Below are 13,238 nucleotides of genomic sequence, written 5' to 3' on the forward strand. Positions count from 1 at the left end.
TGCTGCAGCTCCTGAGGCTGGGCTTGCACTGCTCTGACTCCCAGCCTGCTGCTCCAAGGCAGATGCAGATGACTCCTTAGAAGCTCCTTCCCCTGTGCAGGGACTCTCAAAAACCCACTCAGAAAAGCCACAGTGTTCAAACTTGGCGCTCGCTGCTCAGCCAGGGCTTCTCCTTTCCAGCCCTGGGAAGTTTGATTGACTGAATTTTTTTGTTTCCTGATGTTCACACTTCCTATCCTAGCATAGCCTCTCTCCAAAGAGCAAGGTATTTGTCAAAAGCAATGATTGCTAAGTTACAAGAAGGTACGTGGGTGCTACATGCAAACCCCTACAATCAACGAGACCCAGCCCATACAATGGCCACAGAAGACACCAACAGCATCTCAGCTGTAGGGCTACAACTCCATGCCATCACTCTACACACCATTCAATCTCTCTGTGGATGAGGCTGTATCTCCCCCATTAGTTCAATACCACCCCAGTCTCACTTGAGGTTAGAGTTCTCCAGAGGAGGATCACGATCAAAGCAGACTGTGTAACGTACCCAAGAAATAAAGAGAAGGTGGAATAGGTAACTCATCCCTTCACATGCAGGACACAAAGTTATGAACTTTATACCATAACAAAACAAGCTGACATCCCCAAAGGCTGGTGGAGACCTTCAGGAGGTAGACGATCAATTAACTGCAGGAAATGAGAGCACTGTATTTCATTAAAGGTACCAAAATCCTCCACAATCCTCCTCCTCCTCTGCAACCTACGCATTTGCATCACCTGAGGCTGGCATCAGAGACCAGTGAAGAACAACAGTGCCCTCTACCAAAAGAAACAGCCAACGTCTTCTGCAACCTGCAGTCCTGAGCCCAAGCGGCTGGGACACAACTGCCCTGCTCCCCAAAGGACGGTAGGCTCAGGCTGGGCTCTGGGTGATGCCATCCAGGTTCGGACCACTGAGCCCAAGCATGCACGCTAACACTTCATCTTCCTCAGTGGTGATGCACTTTGGGGCCTCTGACATACCAGGCTGGAAAATACTTCTGACTCTCTTATGCAACACATGAATCGATGATTCAAGCAACAGTGATGCTAGTAATTTTCTTTTTTTTTTTTTTTTTTTTTTTTTTTTTTTTTTAATCCCACTGTTTTATCATCTGTTCTTCCCATATCTATGCTGGCCACTAGGGGAAACAGTGAGGGCAAAGGCCCAGCCAGCAGGATGGTCTCACTATTAGACTTTTAAATAATTAGAAGTACCCAACAATTGTTACTCCAATTTCAAAACATTTCTTACACAATAAACTAATTTCTTGATCAAAAGATGGTTCAAGCTCCTGATTATTTCTTCAGAAAGCCATTCCACAACAGGAAGAAGTGGTAACACTTCTGCCACCTCCACTGCTACCTGCAGGTACCAAGGAAGTAACAAAATACATCCCCATCATACCAGGGAGGTGTATTCCACCCTTAACTTTTTTTTTTTTTTTTAAGCAGAAAAAGAAGAAACGTCAAAATAGTAGTCCACTAGGAACTCAGTCAACATGTTTTCATGTATTAGTAATTTAAACACTGTGATGATGGAAATCAACTGGAAATCTTGCTACAGATAAATGGGCAGACAAGGAGCAGTAAGGAGAGGTCCCTGCCACGCAAAACAGACACCCTGGACACTACTGACTCGCACAACCTGCCACAGGAATCAAAGCAAGATACCAAGGAAAAAATCTGATAGAGAAGATACTTGTGTCACAGTTATTGCACACTCAGGATCAGCTGTAGCTCTCAGTCAGTCCCAGCCTCCCACAACATGCTCTCCAAGGTCCGACCCCAGCTGTAGGTGCCTTCCCAGTCTGTGCCCCTGCATCTCCCAGGGCTGAAGACCTGCCCATCCTTCGCTATGCCCTACCCCGGAGAGCAGGCATGTCTGCAGCACACCCACCTCCCTCCCTGTAGATGTCTGAACCAGGGCACTGCAAGAGCATCCCAAGTCTTGGCTGCTTCAGAGGGAGGAGACAGCCGTACATTCCCAAACGGCAGGGAAGCAGCTGCAGGAAAACCCAGACCCTGTATGTCTGCAAGTGCTCTTCAGCCCACCCGTTTAGATACAGCCTAATTAAGTTTGTGAAGAGCTTCCCTACATTTCTCTCCACAAAGGCAGACTTGTACATGGAAGCAGATAAACAGCACAGAATGTTTCCTGAGGAGATGGTACAGCATCTCTCCAAACAAACACAACTTGAGAGAGGCAAATAGTAGCAAGGTGATACCCAACAGTCTTGGGTTTCTACCAAGGCCAGGTTTCAGGCTTGCAGTGCACAGGAGAGCTTATGCTCTGTTCTCACACCTTCTTTCAGTCCATGGATGAGTTACTGTGACAACAGGCTGCTCGCACATATGCATCAAAGCATTTGGCACATTCTGCTTCACACACCCAAACTTGTCCTTTAATTTCTGGGTGTCGCTTCCTGAGAGCTCAGCAAGCTCTGTATGGCAGGTGAGGGCTGGTTCCACCACTAAAATCAGGTGGGAGACAGACAGGATCTGCTGCGAAAGGTGATTTTGAAAGACAAAAGGGAGCGAGGGTCAAGGGAGAGAGAGATGGTAGCTCAGGGTGAAATGAGCCCAAATTGGACATTGACAGTACCGCAGGACTGGTAGATTTCAGGATATGTTAAGTAAACATACATTTTACAGTGCCTGCAACCTATCCCAAATGGCTATTTTGTCTTAACTATGGTTACCAAATGTTCCTCTGCAATTTTAACCAAAGCTGCAGGTGCTTCTCCCAACATTTCCCTGGATAGCAGACTCAGGACTACTCTGTAATTAACCCAAGGCAAGAATGAGTTGTGTTCAAAGCGGAGGCACAGGCACTCCAGTGCCAGCTTCAGCAGAAAGTTGTCCAACAACTGACAAACCAGGTCCTGAAAAATTAATACTCATATTTAATTTCATATATTGCAAATACTCCCTAATGATATTATGGAGACGTGTGCGTGCAGGCTTAGCTTGCACAGAGTCCCAGCCCTATGAGCCGTTACTCAATTCCCAACCAAGAAGGGATCCCACCTTCGAGGCTTCAGTTCCCCACTGAGCACATGGAAGCTGCCCACATTTTGGATTTCTCTGATGACACCAGCACAGCTCCCAACAGCAAGTGTGTGCACACAAAGAGAACGAGACAGATGTGAATCCACTTCCCTGGGGACAGTGATCAGAATGACAATCAGTTCCAGACCAGATGTCAACAGCTCCTTGTGCTGTAGCACTAACACTTCCCACATACTGGAAATGCCTTGTACGAGACACCCCAGGCTCACGTCTGCCTTGTGTGCAGACACATGATGCTACAGTCACCTCCTGAACCACTATAATATGCCTCATTTTTTCGTTTCAGTAAGATGTTAGTTTGTAACTACCTAGAAGATTTTCTGTTAAGTGCAAGATCCTGCATTTTATCCTACTGAATTGCATCCCATTTCTGTTATGCCAAGTCATCCAGCTCCAGAAGTAAAACGTTCTCACTTCATAAGATCCCACAAAGAAACATTAGCAGTGCATTTCAGTTTTCTTTTGGCCACAGCTATTAGTGAAAGCATTTAATAGGTGAAATTGTTAATCAGCTAGCGACAGATGATGAATTTCTAGTGCTCCTCCAACATTTCCTCCAACTTTACTAATAATTTCCTACATGGCACTGTCCTGAAATTCAAGCAAGCTGGAACAACGGCATTTCCCTAGCCAACATAGTCAATCAATCTCCTTTAGTACAGAAATGTTCCCAGACAAACCCCATTCTGTCCCACCCCTTTTCTCATCTTCCTCCATGTCTCTCTCCCTTCAAAATCTGTTTTTAAACACTTTCGTACCAGTGAACTCTTAAGCATCTTAACTGGGGTTGCCCAGAGTGCTCCCACACATGAGGTGCACCGTTCCCTCATTGGAATTTTTGCTAATGTGCCAGTAATTTTGCCTATTATTTTTTTTAAGGATGCTGTTGTCATTTGTTTGTTGGGGGCTGCAAGGGCAGGGCTGCCCCCCGAGGGAGGTGGGCCAGGAACCCACGAGACCCTACAGCTGCAGGGCAGGGGCCTCACTGGCCACAACTCAAGGAAGGCCAGCACGACAGATCCAGAGATGGTGGCCAGGTCCAGCCAGGAAGCCAGCTCATAAGGCAGTGGCATGGCAATGGGGCAGGTCTCAAGACAAGCCAGGAAGCCAATGTGCAGGCTGGGGTTAAGGCCAGGTCTAACCATCAGTGGGCAGGTCCACAGTCATAAGATATGTCTGAGGCCAAGCTGGGAAATCAGTCCATGGGTCAGGGTCTGGATCAAGAGGGTCCATGGTCAGCCACGGGCATGACTATGACTGAACTGAAGGCAGGACTCCTCCAGCACAGTTCAGGCAGGGACTGAAAGCCACAGCTTAAATAGAGCTCCTGGGACCAGTGGTGTGGGAGGAGACCCCAGGTGAAGCTGGTCAGGGACATTAAGACATACTAGTGTCCTCAGGGCCCTGCCATTGTTCTCCCCAGCTGGCAGTATCAGTCCTGCCATATAGCCTATCCATCCAACTTTGTGCCCGTTTTTACAGGGAACTGTTCTGGTAGATGTGGACCTTTATCTCATTAGCTTTGATCTTATCTCATTCTCATTGCTTAATAGCTCTACATCCTCTTTCCTTACTCTTCTATTTGTACAGCTGAAGAATCTATTACTACTCCTCTTAACATTCTCAAAGTCTAGCTCAGCTGAGTTTTTGGCAAGTTGCATCTTACATTTATGATTTCAGATTCCCCTGACACAGGGTTTTTTGTTGTGTTTTTTTGGTTGGTTTTTTTTTTGTTTGTTTGTTTGTTTTTCCAGGTGAATCCTAGCCTTTGCTCTTTCAGAGCTTTGCTTATTCCTAGAGGCCTAGGGACAATCACATTTGGATTCCCTACCTGCAAAACTTCTTGTTTGCCAGGAATACATGTCAGGGCAGGTTTTTGTTGCTTTGACTTAAAATATTCATTCAGAATTCCACTTCTCTTAACTCACTGAAGATAGTCAGTTCCATTTACTTCATGACATTTTTCTTCTTTAGCAAATATAAAAATCTAGACTCTATCCTTATTACCAGGATATCTTACACCATCCTTTTCCAAAGCAATCTATATGGTTTTATTCGATCTCTGTTTCTGCACAATCCATGCATCACACAAATGTCCTACCCTCAGCTTTACCATTACTTCTACCTTTCCTGAAAGCACAGATGTGCTGCTCTGGCCTCTTCTTTCCCGTAACAGCTGTTGGACTGACCAAATCACTTGGTTCAGCTTCTTCCCCTCTGCACTCATAAGCTAGCATTTGTATTCTAAACACCTCAGCCTTATCTCACTGGCCACCATCAACTCCATCTGCAGAGAAGACAGCCTCTTCTCAGAGCAGTCTGCCTGCTTTGCTGTGACTTTCACCTGTCCACCTGCCTCACCTCTCGTGTTCCTCAAGGCAAAGGGCAAAGATATGTCAACATCTATCTGATCTTCCTCCTCTTGTACCAAAACTAGCAATGCAGATAGCAGCCCATCCAGATCAACCCCCTTCATTTCTTTGTTTAAAGCCACTTTGATTCCAGAGGGACCAGATGTTTGGGTAGAGTCCCTACACCAAGCGCTCCTCCTCTGAATGCTTTCAGTAGCCGAGTAGCAGGTGGCTCACCAGCCCTAGGAGCTGCCACCACTGCAGCCAAAGGGCTTTAGCTCTAGCAAAAGCTACAGGCGCATATGCCTCCTTCCCTCATTGATGATGCACATCAGGCAGCTCATGCTCAGTGACCTGGTGCTTTCTGACCCCTGAACCTGTGGTCCTTGGGGACATGCTGAGGAGCAGATGAAAGAGAATGGGAGGTAGACACATATGGGCTGGACATGCCGAAAAACAGTCACTGAAACCTGTTTCATTTTAGTCAGAAGCCTACATGCATTCACACTTGTGAAAAACCATCTTCCTACATCACCTGGAGACAAATCTGCAGTCTCTCGGGTACTGGTGCAAGTGCTGCCCACCCGTAGTACCTGTCACATCCCCTGGTGACACTTTGCAGCACCTCCACAAGTGTGAATGAAACTCCAAGTGGCTGCTTGACAAGGGGGAGTGGGAGCGCAGTCCCTCCGGTCTGAAGATCCACCAGTGCCTCTGCTCAGGGAGACAAAGCCATTCATTCCTGTGCAGAATAACGGCTGCAGCTGGAGATCCAAGGGGAGGCACTCCCACTGCCCACTACACATCACAGCCTCATCACAGATCCAGAGACAGGGAGATGTGACTAGCCAGTGTTTGCATGCAGGTTCTTATACCCACAGGTCTCAGACTACTAACAGCTGGGAGGACCACCTGATGAGAATTGATCCTGTACTGGCAGAAAGACAGGGCCGGTTGCAACCACATGGAAGGCACAAAAATAAAAGATTAACTCCCTAAATCCAATAGAAATGTCACACCACTTTAAGTACAATATAGAGTATGGTATTAGAGGAGGTGCAGACAGGAACAAAAGTATGTAATGAAATGATGGGCCTGATAACTAGAACCTCGATCTCCTCTCAGGACCTCAGGATGATAGAAGAAGGACCATCTCTATGGGAAGACGGGTGAAAGCGGAGATCTCCAACTCAGTAGGGCCAGAAGAACATACAGAACACTTGAGTTATTGACCAAAGGAACTCTGTTTAGGCCCCAGAGGATTTCTGCTCCACATACAGGAGATATCTAAGGAGACTGTCACTGGTAAGTGAGAAACTTAAGTTGTTGCCTTGGGGCCTGTAACAGAGGTGGGCAACAGGACATCTTCCTTCAGAGTCAACAAGCACTGCAGCGTCTACAAACTGGGACCTGGGAGGGAACTGCTGACCCAGGGGCACCCTTGGAGAAGAACTTGGCTCATTTATGTAGATCAATATGCAGCTCATGGCCTTTTCCATCAAAGCATGAAAATACACACAGGTTAAAGGAACATCCTAATACCGTCTCTAAAATGTCAACCCTGAAAGTTGCACTCTCTGAATCTCAATGAAGATCACAATGACTTTCCAAGATGCTCTCATCCTTGTCACAGTCATCTTCAATATACTCCAACAAGAGTCCAGTCAGGTATCTGCCACTCAACCCTGGCACTTTCCTCAATCAATAAACACAGCTGGAGATGTCTGCAAGGCTAATGTGGCTTTGTTCCCCAGCAAAGTATAGACAGGCCAAAACCTTTGCACCAGTGCACAGCCCAGTCAGCTGTTAGGCTGTACCCAAAGTTGGAAGATAGACACTTTCCATTTCTTTGATCCTGATGAGAAGTGTCATAGCAATATCGTGTCCATACAGCTCAACTTTCCTCTGTACTCAAACATCATGGCCTTATCCAAACTACCTTCTGCACAAAACCTGTACCTGAAAACTGTACCCAAGCTTTGTCTGGAAAAGTAAAAGTCGGCAAAAGCCAAAACCATGCTGGGGGACAGGCCAACAACAGTATGGACAGCTAGAGGAAAATGCTTGTGCCTCTGCTCCAGCTTTTTTGTCTGAACACCACTGTTTTTCACATTTCGCTACACAACTTCAATTTAACCCAAACACCTAACATTCTCCAAGAAAGCACCCACCAAACACGAACTCCTAGATACAGGAAGAGTTTATAAACCATGTCAATTAGTCTAGTCTCTTTTTTTACTTAGCATCACAAAAGGGCAGGGCAAACAGCCCCTGCACACTGAAAAGGCTCCAGAGTACAGCTCCAAAGCAGCATGAGAGGGAGGAAGGTGGGACCTTCTCACTGGAAGTCCCAACTCATCAGCCCTAATCATTCTTGAAAAAGGAGGAATATCCCATTCAAGTCTTCACTATCAACAGGCATCTCCCATGGGTCCAGAGTACAGCGGAGTTCACACCACCTTGCTCAGGCAGGAGCCTTCCCTGGCCAGGGTGTGCAAAGGCCAGCGCAGAAAGATGAAGAACACACAAAGATAATTTGAAGGAAGAATACAAATGAGTATTGGGAACACAGCCTGGAACTTCAGGCTGGAGAGCTAACAGCTGAACTAAATCAGAGGTGGAGGGAGAAAAAAGCTTTGCTGATCAGACCCTGCAGCATCCAGGTTTGTAATACAACCAGTGGAGTTCCACTCCCACTACACCCTCCACGGCCACACCACCAGGTCCCAAAGGCACCAAGTACTTTATCCACTGGGACTGATGTGCAAGTGACCTGCCACATACTCATCACAGCACACACAGAGTTAGTGGCTCACTTACGGAATGCAAGCATCCTGTTAAGGAGATGCACGAGGGTGCAAACACATACATTTAAAACTCTCAGGAAGGACTGGGATTAGGGCAAAGAAAAGAGTTTTGTAAGTGGGTTCAGGCTTCCAGAATTTAATTAAAACTAGTCGTTGGGCAAACAGAGAACTGTACTTTATTGATTTTCTTTTCTCTTCTACCACTTAGTTTCCAACTTCGTAATCAAGGTCTAACTCTCACTTACCAGAATCCAGCTGTCTGAATTTTAAAGCTCATTTAATATGCAAAGTGAGCTTCACCAAATCTGTCAAGTCGGGGCTGCTCCTCTCCTCTCCCAAGTAATACATTTAAAAAAACCCCATAATCCAGATGTTCTCTTCAGTTGCTTTACACTGGGACAAGCTCAGGCTTGCCAAAAGTGTTTCCCACCCAGTCCTCAGGCTGGGAGAGGACTGCTGCCTCGGCAGCTGTCAGTGACAAGGGTTAAGTTGTGGTGATACACTCCGCAACAGCAGGAGACCCACTTAGTCATGGTGACCTGCTGTTTGGCACATGCAATCCACAGCTCCTCCTGACACTGCTGTCCTCCAGGAACAGCAAACTTGTGTTAGGTGGTGGCTGGCACTGGAGATGGCGGGTGAGGAGTGCCAGGGCTGAGTTACAGCCATTTTTAATGTTTTCTATCAGGCTAGAACAAACACATGCGAATTACTGTTTTCTTTTGAAGCCTCCTAAAATGTAATGTGGGGTTGGAAGTTCAGATCAACAGTCACACTCTCTAGCTCCATCACTCACTGCTACCTGCAGAAGACCCTGCCACTGCAGCAGTCTCCACAGAAGGGACCGATGAGCGTTCTCCTCACGACAGTACCACACACCGTGGACCAGCATGTCTACCACTGGATGCTAAAATGCACTCGGTAACATTTGCAATCATAACCTAAGAACCTTGAGATACAATTTTTCAGATGCATCCATTGCACGTTGCAAAGAATGGGCAAACTTGGAGACTGCTAGAAATCAAATACTTCTGAATTTCCAGGTCTGTCTGGTCTATCTGCTGAGAGACGCTCAGATCGAAAAAAACAGCTTACCTTGCCGTGGATCATACTGTCGCATCTGCACCTCCTCGACACATTCTGCCGGGAACCAGCCAGTCCTTCCTTTCACAGTTCCTTCCCAAAAGCCACCTTCGCCAATACTCAGCACTGTGGAAAGAAACAAACAGGTATGTGAGAATCAGCAGGGCTCCCAGAAGAAGGGGAGGCCAGAATGGCCATCATACAGTGTTAACACAGTGGAAACATGAAAGGGCAAAGCACAGATAATCTGTCTGTGGTCAGGTGTGGTCTGGAGGAAGAAAGCACCTCAAGAAGCCTTCAAAGAGCTTCCTTCACCCATGTCCAGAAGAGAGAGAGTGTGGAAACGGCCTTCAGGCAGCCATGTGCTGCAAAAATGAAACAGCAAATTGGTAGCATCTGTCTTTGTAAGCAGGATTGTTAATGGGGGACCCAGACATGCTACCTACAGTGACTTCTGACATTCTCAGAGCAACAGAGAAATCACAGCCTCATAAGGAAAATGAGATGCAGAGAGGGAAATAAACTGGCCAAGGTGACGGCACAAGTCACTGAGAACCGGGGTGCCCTGACTGGCCCACGTTCAAAAAACCAAGAGCTGTTTCACTCTAAATGACACAGCAAACAGGAAGGTACTTCACTGTCACAGCAAAATTCTCCCAACCCATTAAGCCTTGTTTTTACTTGCTCAGAGCTTACAGAAACAAAAAGGAAGTCTTGAAATGTGCTCTGAAGATTAAATGAATTCAGAGTCAAGGAGATTTTAACAGAGAATCACATCAGGAGCTGTCTCATTAAACCAGGGAACTATCAGCTTGAACCCCTTACCAACTGCTGGCTGAAAAGGATGGCTTTCAGGTAGTGGGATACAAACTACTGAAGAGCTACAGAAAAAACCAGCACTTCTTACTACACCTGAAGAATGAACTGGGGTCCAAAGCAGACCAGCCAGCACAGTTCAAGATTACACAACAGTCTGAGGTTTCTGCTATGAAAACCATCACCAGCAAATGCATGTTTGATGTCAGCTCTCATCACCTAGTTCCCTGCAACTGGATCGCCCGCACCTTATACCAGCAGGCTCTGCAAGAAAAATCTGGACTGTTTCAGGGCATTTAAAAATGCAGCAGGTGTGACCACTACATTTCCTATGACAACAGAGAAAATATTCGTCGTTCCCACAGCACCAAGAGAACAAATGTGCGCATAATACAAGAGAGAAGAAAGGGAGGAAAGAATCATTACCGGTCTTTCTGGATATTCTCCATTTATAGATTATATCCAGAGTGCCCAAATATTACCCCTGTTTTATCCAGAAAATGGCTGATGTTCACTTCACTTGAATTCAAGCACTTACAAGGCCAATTAACTGCACCATCCTGATCCAAGAAAGCAGAGAAGCACGTTTTCAGGTTACTGTCGCTCACAACACTTTCCTAACACTTGATAACACAGTGGTCTGTGGAACAGATTGTGAAGTAACGTGTTAGATATAGTCTATAAAATGCTATAGATCAAGACAAACTGCTGCACATCACCAGAAGGCAATAAGCTTTTGATACATCCTTTGGAAAACATTATGGTGTAGCATTCATAACAGCAATTCATTTGACATCCAGACAAAAAAAAAAACCATCCCAACAACCAGAAGGAGTCAGCATCCTATTCTGTCACCATTATCTGGATAACGAGCTCTTGAAAGCAAGCCCATCACATCAAGAGGTCCCCTTGATTAGCACAGAGACACAGGGTTTCTCGGGACTTGCTTTGAAACTTCAGGAGTTGTTATAAAAGCCCTCAGTACAGAGAGGGGACAGTAAACTGGATTCGTACAGCTCCTCAACAAATCCCTAGTGAAGAAAAAGGCTGATGTTTGGGGTATTTTACACTTGCATCATCTTATCTTATGCTTTCTTCCTATGGCTGTTTCTCCAACTTTGTCATCATAACTTAACCTTATGGCTTTTATAGCAGAAACTTCATTTTAAGCTTGCCTATGGTCTGAAACGTAGTGAAGTGAATTTGACAGTTAAAGAGAGATCTGCTTCTCCCAGAGGCAGAGACCGCAGGTTTGCAGACAAGTCTCATGACCTGGCCCTGCACAAAGGCAGTGACCTTGGAGGCTGCTGGATGCTCTCTTCGGCCATCATGCAGGTCCCCGTAAAAAGGTGAGGAACCTCCTGTGGCTGGTTACTGAAAAGGCCCTTTGGCAATGGGATGACAGTGATGAGGCAACCAGCAAGTGTGGGAAAACCTAACTGTCTCATTCTCCTAAGGCTGCAATGCAACCAGCCAGAAGGAACGGAGCTGATCAGCGGTTATTCAGCTCTAGGTGAAAGAAACCACCAAGAAAATGAAAGCACTGGTATGACACAATCCCCAACAATGAGATCTTTGATCCTCCGTAGGAACAGCTCTCGAAATAAACTCTTTAATAACAATAAAATCTGTACCACAAGGCCCTGCAAGCATCCTATGGCTGTGCACGGTGTCAGAGCCACACAAACGTCAGTTACTGCTTGTCTTCACCACAGCACAAGGATTCTGCACAATCCCCAGCATCCTATCACTCATCACTTCTTTACCTACAGCTTGGAACAGTCTGGGCACTCTGCAGAACGCACAAAAATGCCCGATTTGAAAGGGTGAGCCCCCACTCCCCAATAGCCATCCTCTCAGGTTACCTCCCCACGAAGACAATCTCACCTACAGCTGGAACACGGCAAGGCACCTGGCCAGAAAGGGCTGTGGAGGCCAGCATGCTTGACTCCTCTCTCCTGGACATGTCTGCTTCACCGTAGCACAAGGAGGCAGGAGCACTGTGTTTGAACGACTAGACTGCTGTCTGTCATCTGTGTCTCATCCTGCTGTCCTCCGCCACCCCCAATGTCCCACCCTGCACCTCCTTCAGCATTCAGGCTTCACGTCTGTTAGCTGCACTGCTTTCTGCCCCAGCTGGTCACCTCTACACAAATCACTATGGGATTAGCTCTCTTCATTAGAGCAGCGGTGCCTTCCAAGTCAAAGACTTCTAATGAAAATGTTTTCTTTTTTGCTGTCTCAATGCAAAATATCAGCAGCCCTGACCACGCAGGAGTCCTTGTGCTCTTGGTACAGCCATCAAGGCCAACATGTCTGGGGAACTTGCTCCTGCTAGGTGTTCAGCACCCATCCTGAGCTATATGCAGGGCTAGAAGGGAAAGCTGCCCTTCTCAGGTAAGGTAGACAAATGCCAGTGGTGGGAATAGAACATAAGGGTTAAATCCCAGTTGGCAGATCCATAGGGCTTTCAGCTCAGGAACAAGGAGTGTGTGACTACGCACAGAGCAGCACACCTTGCCCTCAACATGGATCACAGTCCTACTGCCAGGCTGGGATTTCTGTTGCTGGTGACCGAGTGGACAATTTTTATATATTTTTTTTAATTAATCAACAAATAAACACCTGAATTACTATGGTATTTCATATCCCGACTGGCAAAAGGCACAGACACATCTACTATCTGCCATGTGCTGCTGCCTTTCCGATTCAGCTCCCCCCTGACACTTCAGAGACAGCACTACCAGGTTTATCCCCACACCCATCACCATAGTGCCCGCATGTCATTCATAGCTAAATCCAAACACTAGAGTCAGCAATAAATTAACACTGCTCCATGCCAGCCAGAGCAAGCTCCCCAAAGAACAACTCCATGATTACCTGTATTTAGGCATTAGTCCTATAGGAAGCAAGGGAAAAGCAAGCAAGCCAGCCTGACTTTCAAGCCAAACAGGAGACTCGTTTCAGTGTCTTCTCTAGATCTTTTCTTAAGATGCAAATGCTCCTGCTCTCCAAAGGTTATGACTATGTCACAATTTGGAACAGACCCAAATCCTGTACCTTATTTCCCACT

General features: G+C 46.4%; 1 protein-coding gene across 10 annotated transcripts in view; it reads right to left on the reverse strand.

Annotated features, from left to right (window-relative positions):
• The window catches only part of SHANK3 (SH3 and multiple ankyrin repeat domains 3), a 369,257-nt gene that overhangs the window by 135,068 nt on the left and 220,951 nt on the right, over positions 1-13,238 (reverse strand). For all 10 annotated transcript variants that reach the window (XR_008732337.1, XM_055710964.1, XM_055710961.1 and 7 more), the window contains one exon: positions 9,362-9,475. Coding sequence is in view for 9 of the 10 variants with exons in the window: in XM_055710964.1 (XP_055566939.1) it covers positions 9,362-9,475 (114 nt within the window). In the remaining variant the exon portion in view is untranslated. The remainder of the gene's footprint in view (positions 1-9,361; positions 9,476-13,238) is intronic.

The sequence above is a fragment of the Falco cherrug genome, chromosome 5 (genome assembly GCF_023634085.1).
Source record: "Falco cherrug isolate bFalChe1 chromosome 5, bFalChe1.pri, whole genome shotgun sequence".
NCBI classification, from domain to species: Eukaryota; Metazoa; Chordata; class Aves; order Falconiformes; family Falconidae; genus Falco; species Falco cherrug.